Source organism: Mobula hypostoma, chromosome X2 (assembly GCF_963921235.1).
Source record: "Mobula hypostoma chromosome X2, sMobHyp1.1, whole genome shotgun sequence".
Lineage (NCBI taxonomy): Eukaryota > Metazoa > Chordata > Chondrichthyes > Myliobatiformes > Myliobatidae > Mobula > Mobula hypostoma.
In genome coordinates, this window is record NC_086129.1 from 42,924,681 (window position 1) to 42,938,248 (window position 13,568).

A 13,568-nucleotide genomic window follows, 5' to 3' on the forward strand; every position below is an offset into this window, starting at 1 on the left:
AAACACATTGACAAGTTGGACCAGCCGGCCTGTTTATTCATGTTAATTACTTTATTTGAATTCCATGTCATATATTTTGTTGCTATATCAACATAATCTGGCTTATCATCTCTAGATGCCAACACAGCTCCCTCAATACTTCAGATCAATCTGCGTTTCTCGAGTTGCTATTCAATAAGCTTGCTTTATTGGCCGATGTTTGAAAATTGGTTCACAAAAATACACCACAGACACCCATTTCTTGCTTTACACCATTTATTGAGCTGCAAGGTTTACAACATTCAGAGGGATAATGACAATTACAGAACACAACAGTTCTTGGTTGAATAGTGGCGTATCAGAAAGAAAAACTTCTTATAGACATTATCTTTGGAAGAAAGCACATGCCACAACAACAAATTAAATTCTGTTCCACCCTAGGATTAATGCCAGTAACAGCCTCTTGACATATTGAAAACAAAAACTAGTGACTTTTTAGAAAGTAATGGAAGATTTTTTTTCTTCTACAATGATCAAAGTAGAAATATCTAAGGATAATGGACAATCACAAGAGAGAGTAAAGAGGAGAATGTTGGATGATATGGTTGTGTGGGGAATGGTCCATGCAGTACATAATCACTGGCATAGATTAATAGAGTTGAACAGTCTATTTCAGCACTGTAAATGCAAGCTAATCCGTGATTCAACAAAATTTGGTGAATTCACACATTAGTAATATGGTGTTGGGTGAGTAATCATAAGCAATGATAAAGTAAACTAGGTGTCTAACAGATATATTGGTCCACTGGGGATTTTGTTTGCAGGGTTGGACATTTTGTCTTAGAGGGTAACGTTGGCAAAAGAAAACATGTTTAGCTTTCTCTATTCACACAGCTATTTAGAGGCATACTGTAAATATAAGGTTATGCTGAACATTTCTAATGCACATTTATATTATAGGATAAATTCTCATAGGGAGTTGTAGTGGAAGGGAGTATGTACTGCCATTGGTTCTCTAATCTGCAATCTCCTTCAATTCAGTACGAGTTTGAAAATCCTTTTTAAATGTCACACAGGTTCACGGCAGATTTAAATAAGGTACATGGACACTAATCTCTTAGAGATGAGTGGGATCCAGTCTGACAATATTCCAGTTTGACAATACTCTCATTTTCACAATATTCAGACAAGTCTGATAATATTCCCACATTCCTTTACATCAGCAGTGGTGGCTCTCTTTTTAGCTCTCCAGGTTCCAGACTCTGAAATTCCCTCACCAAAACTCTAGCACTCGCTCCTATTTTGAGGCAATCCTTAAAACTTGCTCTTCAGTTGTCTCTCCTCTGGCGGATGGGTGTCAACACATCCTACACAACCAGGAAAGCTCATCAATGTCTCTACTTTCTGAGGAGGCTGAAGCGAGCTGGGCTTTGCACATCTACACCCATGTCATTCTACAGATGAGCAGTAGAGACCATCCTAACAAGCTGCATCACTGCATGGAATGGAAACTGCACTGCGGCGGACAGGAAGGCTCCACAATGGGTAGTCAAAACTGTCCGATGCATCACTAGCATCAGCCCCACTGCCACCAAGGACGTATATACAGAAAGATGCCAGAAAAGGACCAGTAACATCACGAAGGAACCCACCCACTCTGCTCATGGACTGTCTGTCCCACTCCCATGAAGGAGGAGGTTACGTAGCATCCACACCAGGACCATCAGACTCAAAAACAGCTACTTTTCCCAAGCAGTAAGACTGATGAACACCTTCACCCACTAATTCCACCACGACTTTATTATTTCCTGTCAGTCACCTTGTGTACAGCCTAGTGTCACTTTATGGACATATAATCAATCTCTGTATATAAGCGCTCTTACATATTTATATTTATTGTGTTTTTTTATTATTGTGTTCTTTATCTTCTGTGGGGTTTTTTTTGTGCTGCTTCAGATCCAGAGTAATAATCATTTTGTTCTCCATTACACTTGTGTACAGGAAATAACATTAAACAATCATGAATCTTCAATCTGAGAATCCAGCTGTAAGGTGCTTCAATGTATTAAGCATCTATATAAAGGCAAGATTTTATTGCTAGAACACACCTCAACAGTTGTTCAGCATCTTATATCATTAGTCCAATTATGCCAGCATCAAGCATGGCCAAGTCTTTCGTAAGTTAGTGTCTCTTTACGCAGTCTACCTAATTTTTCTTAATTTTTATCACAAGTATTAATTATAGATTTGTTTGCAGTTGTACTTTATTTTCTGGCTTATTGGCAATAATTTTATTTAACTAAATTCAAAAAGTCAATCAGGCTCCCAATAGCTTGGTTAAACAAGGTTATATGTTTCACTTTGCAATTTTAAAGTTGGTCCTCCCGGTGTACCTGGGAATGTAAATAAGGAAATTCCATTCCATGCTCACCTTCCCATCCATGTGATTTTCAATGAAAAATCTGTGAAGCATTTCCCAGGGATGTTTACTGCTGGAAGCCTATGAGAAGCTGTCTTAATACAACTTGTAATTTTATATTTGATTAAAATGAATGGAAAATGTATCAAATTCTTGTTAATCGATTACTTATGCAGGCAGTTATTAACTAATTCCACAAACATATTCCTGCATCAGGGCTACTTGGGGAGAACAGAGGTGTGGAGGTTCCAGGACCTAAGCCCATCTAATGCGAATGATTAGGATCATAATTTGCAGACATATCATGCATTGACGGGCGATTGGTCAGGGGCAAAGCTCCAGGCTAGGGGCATGCAAACTTGGAAAATGCAATGATATATCCCAAATATTAACGTTATTGTTTTGTTAAATAGTTGATATTAGAAAGTGTAAATATTCTTTTATCTATGAGCAATGAATGCTGTGTTCTGTTCAAATATGTCATATTACTACAATTGTATATCAGTGAAGTAAAGAACGTTAGAATATAGATGAGATAGCAATGAAATATTCTTCTTTTGTAATGTTAGATGAAGATTTCATCTCCCAGATTACCAGGGAAAACTCTTCTGCTCTTTCTCACCAGTCTATGAATCTTCAGCCTAAATACACCTAATGAAACCATGATTTGAGATCTCTCGAGAAAATGGGTGAAATGTACTTAACACTCCTATTAGCAATAGTCTTTTGCTTTTAACTGAGAATCTTATCGCTCAAGAATCGAATTTCAAAATATCAATAAGGCAGCAGAATGACTCAACAACCGATTGCAGAAGGACAAGATTTAGTTTTTACAGAAAACCCTACAAAAAGTAATGAGTCCATCACCAGAAAATCCTTCCCCACCAGTGAGCACATCTACAAGGAGTACTGCCACAAGAAAGCAGCATCCATCATCAAGGACCCCTACCATCCAGGCCATGCTCTCTTCTCGCTGCTGTCATCAGGAAGGAGATCCCACACCACCAGGTTCAGGAACAGTTATTACCCCTCAACTATTAGGCTCTTGAACCAGTGTGGACAACTTCACTCACCTCAACTGAACTGTTTCCACAACCTGTAGACTCACTTTTCAAGGACTCTACAACTCATGTTGTCAGTATTATTATTATTATTTGTTTTTTTATTTGTATCTGTACAATTTGTCTTCTTTTTCATATTGGTTTTTTATCCATCTTTGTGAAAAGTTTTTCATTGATTCTGTTGTATTTCTTTGTTCTACTGTGATAGCCTGCAAGAAAATGAATCTCAGGATAGGACATGGTGACATATATGCTCTTTGATAATAAATTTACTTTGAACTTTTGTGCATTTTAGCTCAAGAAGGGGCACAAATGTGTTCATCTGTTGAACGAGTTACAGTGTCTGCAATGCCTTTTGATTTCAACACAGTAAGGGAAAAGAGAGCATCATATGGGATGGGATATTGAGATCTGTAGGGGAACAAGAAAGAAAAACTCAAATGAATAATGATTGGTGTTTGATTAATGATGAGACTTACAATGCAACTAACACTGGAATTTTACTTTAAGCTCACCCACCAATCATTAACCTTACAGGTGGCTTTTCATATCCATTTAATAATCCTTTCCATTGGTCATTAAAAAGGAAGTGAAATCAGTTGGCCAATGTTACAGCCAATTCCATAAATTTCTCAATGGGCTGATACCATTACAATGATAAGAGAAACTCTTCATTCTAAGGTCAATACCTTTCAAATTTTACCTACAGTCTACAATAAAGTTGTGGAAGGACATTAAGTGTATGACATTGGGTGAGAAATTGGCTCCACAGGTTCAGCTGCCTGTGTGAACTTCCACCAACATTATTGTTGGATAAAAAGAGCAGAAAATTCAATTTCTTCAGTTTCTCAGAGAGAAGGCTCTTCATCATCCAAGACACAGAGATCCATCCTCATTCGTTCAGGCTAAATGTACAATATAGCAGTGGTGTGTTTGACATCCCTACCATCCAAGATAGTTTCCAATGCAGTGAACGCACCCTAATTTTGGCAGCAGAAAACATTACATGGTGCTAATATATTGCATCTTCAGTCCAATTGACTGAGGGCAAAAGTATTCTAAGGTGTGGTTGCTCAAAATAGTTGAATATTTAAAACCAATGTGTTGAATGGAAAGTTAGATTAGCATATGTGAGAAAAAGGAAAAGAAGGAAGATAAGGGGAGGAGATCATTGTAGAAAATAGACCAGTCGAGCTAAGAGGCCTGTTTACAGCCTGTCGACAATCTAACTTGATGTAAGACAAGGTAGAAAGCAAACTTTGTAAGTGTTTACCTTGCCAGGTGGACAGAAACTACATGGCTTGCAATCCGTTGTCTCAGGAATATTGCCAGATAGACCACAAAGTGCCCAGACTGATTCCATAAGCCAGCACAGCCACCAGGTACACACGGAAGAGGAGCACATCCAAGACATAGCCCACCTGGAGCCACTCCTTCGCGATATCCCTGTACTCCTCCCGCTTCTCCAGGAACTGTCGGATGGCTGAAATCTCCTGCAGGATACTGTCCACTGGGGTTTGAGATAGATCAGCATCCACTGGTTTGTCGTATTGTGCTCCATTTTCACAGGTAAAGTGATTCAGTTGTACTGCTGAGGTAAAGTTTTAAAAAATTGCTTTGAGTTTCAAACCATTACCTTGCTTTTCAAGTTCCCTGCAGTCATGACTTCTCCAACTCCGTTATCTTCTCTCGGCCTACAACTTATTAAGAACTCCATTTCTGGCCTCCTGCACATTCCCAATTTTAATTTCTGTAGCCCATAACCGTAAACTCTGAAATTACCTCCCTAAACTTCATCGCTCTCAAATTACATTATCCCTTCGAGATGCTCTGAAAGCATACCTCCTTGACCAAGTTTAGGATTGCATATCTTAATGCTTCAAAATAGTTTACAGTCAAATTGTGTTTGATAATATTTCTATAAGGTGCTATGGGATGTTATAAAGCGTTAAAGACACTTTATAAATGCAACTTACAGCTGCTAGTTTCTTTATGTACTTGCAATTGGAGCATTTCATGTATTGAGACATAAATATCCAATTCTGGTCATCCAAATTAAAGGCAGAAACATTTCCCATGGGTTTTGTCTTTCCTGACAACAAGACGTCCTAAGAATGCTGAAGAATTATTGAAATCAATTTAATGCGTTGTCTGAGGTTCAATGCATGAGGTAGGTGAGTCAATATGTAAACAATAAGTAACAATGAGGTGGGTGACCAGATAATCTGTCTGAGTGATTTCTATATTATGCAGAGATACAGCATTGTAACAGACAAGAGAAAGTCTGCAGATGCTGGAACTCTGAGCAACACACACAGCATGGTAACAGGCTCTTCTGGCCCAATGAGCCCATGCTGTCCCAAATGACACCATGTAACTAATTAACCTACTAACCTGCAAGTCGTTGGAATGTGGGAAAAAACTGGAGCCCCAGTGGAAACCCACAGAGTCATGGGGAGAACGTACGAACTCCTTACAGGCAGCAGTGGAAATTGAACCCGGGTTGCTGGTACTGTAATAGTGTTACACTAACCACCACGCTACCGTGCTATGATGTTGGTTGAAAGGTCACTGGGTGCAACTCCCTGCTCCTCTCTGAAGTACTGCCACAGTTAATTTGACATCCATCTGGCAACGCTACAACAATTCGTTTTAACGTCCCTTCTGAAAAGTTGGCACCCTTGAGAATGTAGCATTTTCTCATGCTTCACTGGAGCATCAGCCATAAATCTGTGCTCAAAAAATTAAAGTTAAATAGGGTGGAATTCCATGATGTATTTTGGAGACAGTACAGAGAGTGGATCATTCTGTAGAATCCTTTATGACTTCAACTCTTCTCTTTGACAGTGCTTGCAAGGTTAAAGATAAGCTCAACAGCTTGTTGGATGTTAATTAAAATTTTACTCCAAGTTTTATTTTCTTGAAAGTGGTGACCATCCTGAATAATTCTCTACTGGCAATACTTATTGGTGGGTTAAATGACCATCAGATAGTCTCAAGTAAAATGATTTATTTCATCCTATTGTGATATTTTATTATGTTGCATGCAAACCCAGTGAATTGCACATATATATGAATCCTGCTTGTGTAGAATCATACAGAAAGGCCCTTCAGCCCATAAGAACCATGCTAACCACCAAGCAACCATTTACACTTATCCTACCTTAACTCATTTTATTCTCCCTATATTTCCATTAGCTCCTCCCTGATTCTACCACTCATATACTGTGCCTATAAAGATCATGGAGGGCCACATGGCCACAGGGAGAATGTGCAAACTCCATCCAGATTGCACTCTAAGTCAGGGTTGAACCTGGGTTGTCAGAGTTTTGAGGAGGCAGCTATATTAGCATTGTCATGGTTCATGTATAAGCACAAACTTACACACTCACACTCACACTCTAGTAGAAATTCCCTATGCATTTCCTCCCTACCTACTAAGATTGTGCCCAGTCAGGGAACGGGAGCATGAGAAAGAGCAGCAAATTCACTTGGGTACGTTGAAGAAGATTAGAAAAGGCAGTGCTTTGCGGCAGTTTTCGGAGTTGGATTGCATGTAATCAGTGGACGGGAGCACGAGAAGAAATAGCGATTTCATGCAGGCACATGGTTGAAGATTAAAAACGACAGCGCTTCGCGATAGTTTTCAGAGTGGGACTGCGCCCAATCAGTGAGCGGGAGCTCGAGAAGAAGCTGCGATTTCACTTAGGTATGCGGCTGAAGATTAAAAAAAGGCGGCGCTTTGCGGCAGTTTTCGGAAATGGACTGCGCCCAATCCGTGAACAGGAGCTCGAGAAGAAGCAATGATTTCACTTTGGAACGCAGTTGAAGATTAAAAAAGGCAGCGCTTTGCGGCAGTTTTCGGAGTTAAACTATGCCCAATCGATGAGCGGGAGCACAAGCAGAAGTGATGATTTCACTTCGGTACACAGCTGAAGATTAAAATATGCAGCACTCTGCGGCAGTTATTCAGAGTTGGACTATGCCAATCAATGAGCAGGAGCATGGGAAGAAGCGGAGATTTCTCTTAGGTGCGCGGCTGAAGATTAAAAAGGGCAGCGCTTCGTGGCAGTTTTCGGAGTTGGAACGCGCCCAATCAGTGAATGGGATTCATTAGAAAGGGTGAATAAAAATAAGGCAGGGACAAGTGGAGCGGCCATTGTGTGAGTGGGCCAGTGTTGGAGTGGCTTCGGCTCATCAGGTTTCGGTGAGATCAGGGTTGGGTGAGGTAGGTATCTGGTAAGTTTCTTCTTTATTCTTCATTCAGTGTTTTGTTCTGTGTGTGAGATGTGGGAATTCTGGGACACCTCCAACCTTCTGGATAACCACATCTGCACCAGGTGCACCGAGCTGCTGCTCCTTAGAGAACATATTAAGGAACTGGAGCTGCAGCTTGATGTCCTTTGGTTCATCTGGGAGATTGAGGAAGTGATAGATAGGAACTACAGGGAGGCAGTCATTCCTAAGTTGCAGGAGGCAGGTATCTGGGTGACTGTCAGGAGAGAGAAGGGAAATGGGCAGCCAGTGCAGAGTATCCCTCTGGCCGTTCCCCTCAGTAATAAGTATACCATTTTGCATACTGCTGAGGCAAAAGACCTACTGGGGGCAGCTACAGCGACCAGAGCTCTGGCTCAGAAGAGATGAGAGGTGAAGAGGACTGCGGTAGTGATAGGAGATTCCATAGAGGAATAGAGACAAGTTTCTGTGGATGTAATAGAGACACCGGATGATATGTTGCCTCCCTGATGCTAGGGTCAGGGATGTCTCAGATTGGGTCTACAGCATTCTAAAGGGGGAGGATGAGCAGAAAGACATTTTGGTACATATTGGCACCAATGAAAGGTGAGGAGGTCCTCGGGAGATTTTAGGGAGTTAAGTAGAAAAGCAGGACTTCCAGGGTAGTAATCTCTGGATTGCCGTCTGTGCCACAGGCCAATGAGGGTAAGAACAGGATGATTTGGCAGATAAATGTGTGGCTGAGGAACTGATGCAGGGAGCAGCATTTCAGATTTCTGGATCATTGGGATCTCTTCTGGAGAAGGTATGACCTGTACAAAAGGGACAGATTACACCTGAACCAGAGGGTGACCAATACCCTTGTGGGCAGGATAGCTAGAGCTGTTTGAGATGATTTAAACTAATTTGGCAGTAGAATGGAAACTGGAGTGATAGTACTGAGGTGATAGTTGGTTTACAAACAGAGACAGTGAGTATTGAGACTGCTAGCAAGGAGAGGCTGATGATAGGGCAAAATTGCAGTCAACAGGATACATTGCAAAGTGAAAGGAGAATAAGATCAATAAGGGTAATGAATACAGGACTGAAGGTGTTATATTTGAATGCATGCAATGTCCAAGGATACATATTTTATCGAAAGGACAGGCAGGCAGAGGGGCTGGGGTGACTCTGTTGGTAAAAAATTAAATCAAATCATTAGAAGGAGGTGATATAGGGTCAGAAGGTGTTGAATCATTGTGGATAGAGCTAAGGAACTGCAAGGGTAAAAAGACCCTGACGGGAGTTGTATACAGACCTCTGAACAGTAGCAAAGATGTGGTCTACAATTTACAACGGGAAACAGAAAATGCAGGTCAAAAGGGCAATATTACAATAGTCATGGGAAATTTCAATATGCAGGTGGTTTGAAAAAATCAGATTGGATCTGTAGCTGGATCCAAGAGAGAGAATTTGTAGAATGCTTACAAGATAGCTTTATAGAATAGTTCATGGTTGAGTGAGCCCACTAGGGGATCAGCTATTCTGGATTGGGTTTTGTGCAATGAATCAAAATTGATTAGGGAGCTTAATGTAGAGGAACCTTTCAGAGCCAGTGATCATAATATGATAGAATTCACCCTTCAATTTAAGAGGGAGAAGCTAAGGTCAGATGGATCAGTATTACAGTGGTTTACAGGAAATTACAGAGGCAAGACAGAGGAGATGGCCAAAATTGATTAGAAGGGAACATAAGGAGGGATGATGGCAGAGCAGCAATGGCTGGAGTTTCTGGGAAAAGTTTGGAAGGGGCAGGATAGACATATTCAAAAGAAGAAAAAATATTCTAAAGGCAGGATGATGCAACAATAGCAGGGCAAAAAATAGTGGGAAGTTAGAGGATTGGGAAGCTTTTAAAAACCAATGAAAGGCAACTAAAAAGTCATAAAGAAGGAAGAGATGGAATACGAAAGTAAGCTAGGCAATAATATTAAAGGAGATACCAAAAGTTTCTTCAGATATATAAAGTGTAAAAGAGACATGAGAGTAGATTTTGGACTACTGGAAAATGATGCTGTAGAGGTAGTAATAAGGGACAAAGCAATGGCAGAGAAACTGAATAAGTATTTTGCATCAGTCTTCACTGTTGAAGACACTAACAGTACGCTGAAAATTCGAGACTGTCGGGGGCAGAGGTGAGTAAGGTTGCCATTACTAGGGAGAAAGTGCTTGGAAAAGTGAAAGGTCTGAAGGTAGATAAGTCACCTGAATCAGATGATGTACACCCCAGGGTTATGAAGGAGGCAGCTGAAGAGATTGTGGGGGCACTATTAATGATCTTTCAAGAATCAATAGTTTCTGGTATGGTTCCAGAGGTCTGGAAAATTGCAAATATCACTCCACTCTTCAAGAAGGGAGGGAGGCAGAAGAAAGGAAATTATAGGCCAGTTAGTCTGACCTCAGTGGTTGGGAAGATGTTGGAGTCAATTGTTAAGGGTGAGGTTTCGGGGTACTTGGAGGCACATGATAAAATAGGCTGAAGCCAGCATGGTTTCCTTAAGGGGAAATCTTGCCTGACAAATCTGTTGGAATTCTTTGAAGAAATAACAAGCAGGATGGACAAAGGGGAATTGGTGGACGTTTTGTACTTGGATTTTCAAAAAGCCTTTGAGGAGGAATTTCTTTACCCAGAGAGTGATCAATCTGTGGAATTTGTTACCACGGGCAGCTGTGAAAGCCAAGTCTTTATGTATATTTAAGGCAGAGATAGATTCTTGATTGGTCAGGGCATGAAGGGATACAGGCAGAAGGCAGGAGATTGGAGCTGAGAGGGAAATGGAGCAGCCATGATGAAATGGGGGAGCAGACTTGATGGGCCAAATGGCCTAATTCTGCTCCTATACCTTATGGTCTTATGGGCTAAAATCCATGGATAATTGTTGATCCTGTACTGACACTTGAACTAAGATCAGGACAGAAGTTAATTGTGGGGGTGGCATGATACCATAGCGGTTAACGTAACACTTTACAATGCCAGTGGTTACAATTGCAGTTCAATTCCCACCATTGTCTGTAAGGAGTTTGTATGTTCTCCCCCTGATGATGTGTGTGCCCTCTGTGTGCTCTGGTTCCCTTCCACATTCCAAAGACGTAGGTGTTAGGGTTAGCAATTTGTGGGCAAGCGATGTTGGTGCCAGAAACATGGCGACACTTTTGGGCTGCCCTCAGCACATTCTCAGACTGGTCTTCATTTCAGTAGGAAATCAATCTTCAGATATATTGCCCTTACTATCTCTCCTTGCTCTTTCGTTTAGTGCCTCTCTCAGGAGACAGGAAGTGAAGAGGGAAGTTGAGATGTGTGTGAAGATGGGGAGGGTTGTGTGGGAGGTGTCTTGTTGGTGCTGCAGTTTTCAAGGTGAATTGGGCTGGTCTCTTGAATCCTCTGCACTTCAGTTCCTCACTCCCACAGTTGGGGATTGAAGAACTAAGGTGAGGGGGCAAAGATTTAATCAGAACTTGAGGGGCATCTTTTTCTCTAACAAAAAAGAATGGCATGAATATGGAATGAGCTGCGAGACGATGTGATTGAGATAGGTACAGTAATAAGTTTTAGAAGACAGTTGAACATGTCCATGTTTGGGAAAGGTTTAGAAGGTTATGCGCCAAATGGAACTAGCTTGGATTAGCGTCTTGGTTGGTGTGGACCAGGTGAGTCAAAGGGCCTGTTTCTGTGCTGTATGACTCTGGGACTCTAATCCCAGATGTAGTCAGAAATTCTTGTGAAATCATTTGTTTGCCCAGGGATCCTTCCACCTACCAGAGCTGAGTTTCCTGTCCCCGGTGTGTTGGTGCATGGGACTGAAGTGGTTTTTGTTGCGGTTGTGGATGCAGAGTAAGACAGTAGCTTTCTCCAGGACCAGGTGCTTCACCCACTGGGGCACGTGGGGTTGGAGGTCTTGCTTGTGCACCAGTCGCACAATGAGAATGGTCTCGGTCAGGCTGATCACCAGCAAGGCCATGCACACCACAAAATACACACCTGGAGTAGAAATGGAGCAAGAGGTGAAAGAGGCGAGTAAGATTCAATTATTGAAATGGTTTAACCTGATCAACTTTTCAGAGATTTCATAGTGATATCTTTCTGTCAGCCCACGAGTTTATATTTTAAAGCAAAGTTCAAAATCAGAACATCAAGGTACGTATATGTAACCATATACTATCTTGAGATTCATTTTCTTGTAGGCATTTACAGGAAAATAACAATAGAATTTTATGAAAAACCATACAGCCATAATTGCATGGTGGAGCACTCTTGATGGGCTGAATGGCTTAATTCTGCTCCTATATGTTATGCTCTTTGCAAACTGCATACAATCAGGTAAACTTGGAGAGTTTTGAAATGTTGAAATGGAAGGGGTGGAGATTGGATGTGGTGATGGAGTTGGGAAGGGGATTAACTAGAGGAATGAAACTCATAAAAATTCCTTAAGAGTGGACAAGAAAGTGGGTTCTACTTACCTATCAGTGGAGTCCCAATGGCAGTGGCTGGAAGAGTATCGGAAACGATTATCAGGAAAACAGAATACCCGAGGAGAAGGGTAATTTTGAACGATACTCTCTCCCCACTGTCTGGTGGCAAATAAAATCCGATGATGTCCATGACCATCAGAAAGATGCTGGGTAGTAGCAAACTAACAGCATAGAACAAGGGGCGCCTTCTGATGACCAGCTGAAATAAAGCAAGGGAGAAATACTCTTATGAGAATTTCGACAACAAAAGGCATTTCCCTCCACCTCCTTCAAAGGAATACGACAACTGCAAGACCAAAGTTCACACTGCAGGGTAACTATCGGGTGCAAAATATCAACCTTGGCTCTGTAGGTACAACTTTCACCTCTGACTTATAAGGTTCAAGACCCACTCCTGGGAATTAGATGAATCCAGAAATGCAAGGATACATACAGCAGGTAATGATGAAAGATTATGTTTAAAAGAGAGAGATTAGCTTTATTAATGAACAAACAAGATTTATTTTATCTTAAGAAGGCTGAGGGAGTGATCTAATAGAAGTATGAAGGGGTGTGATATGGGTTATGTAGAGAGAATTTTTCTATGTAGTAAAAGATTTTTATAATGAAATCCAAACAACAGTCAGAATGTGGAATTTAATACAACTGGGGAATGGTTAAAGTAAATTATAAAGACGTACTTAAGGGGAGACTAGACAAATATTTGAGTGAGAAAGAATAGAGGGTTATACTGACAGATTTAGCTAAAGAAAGATGAAAGGAATGGAGTGGAGTATAAACACTGACATAGACTAATTGGGTGAACTGTCCATTTTGGATTGGGTCACAGAAAGATACAGCATGAAAACTGACCCTTCAGCCCAATGAGACCACGACAGCAACCCTACACAAATCATCATTTTCATTCTCCCTGCATTCCATCAACCGCTCTAGATTTCACCACTCATCTAAAGTTCAAAGTAAAAAAGTCAAGGTAAATTTATTATCCAAGTACACAACCCTGAGATTCATTTCCTTGCGGGCATACACAGTAAATCTAAGAAACACAACAGAATCAATGAAAGACCACACCCAACAGGACATAAAACAATCAATGTGCTAAAGACAACAAAGTGTGCAAATACAAAAGAAAAAATAATAATAAGTAAATAAGCAATAAATATCAAGAACATGAGATGAAGAGTCCTTGAAAGTGAGTCTGTTGGTTCTGGGAACAGTTGAGTGATGGGCCGAGTGAAGTATAGTGAAGTTATCCCCTCTGGTTCAGGAGCCTGATGGTTGAGGGGTAATCGTTCCTGAACCTGATGGTGTGAGTCCTGAGGCTCCTGTACCTTCTTCCTGATGGCAACAGCTCGAAGAGAGCA

The 13,568-nt window shown here is 41.0% G+C and overlaps 1 protein-coding gene across 8 annotated transcripts in view; it reads right to left on the reverse strand.

The window, feature by feature from the left end:
• Window positions 1–256: 256 nt before the first annotated feature.
• LOC134340820 (5-hydroxytryptamine receptor 3A-like) overlaps window positions 257–13,568 on the reverse strand; it is a 35,339-nt gene continuing 22,027 nt past the window's right edge. For 4 of the 8 annotated variants that reach the window (XM_063038368.1, XM_063038367.1, XM_063038363.1 and 1 more), the window contains 3 exons: window positions 12,193–12,403; window positions 11,492–11,713; window positions 257–5,050 (listed from right to left, as the gene is read on the reverse strand). In XM_063038368.1, the coding sequence (XP_062894438.1) occupies window positions 4,776–5,050; window positions 11,492–11,713; window positions 12,193–12,403 (708 nt within the window). In that variant the 3' untranslated portion in view covers window positions 257–4,775. The remainder of the gene's footprint in view (window positions 5,051–11,491; window positions 11,714–12,192; window positions 12,404–13,568) is intronic. The other 4 variants (XM_063038365.1, XM_063038364.1, XM_063038370.1 and 1 more) reach the window with 4 other exon arrangements.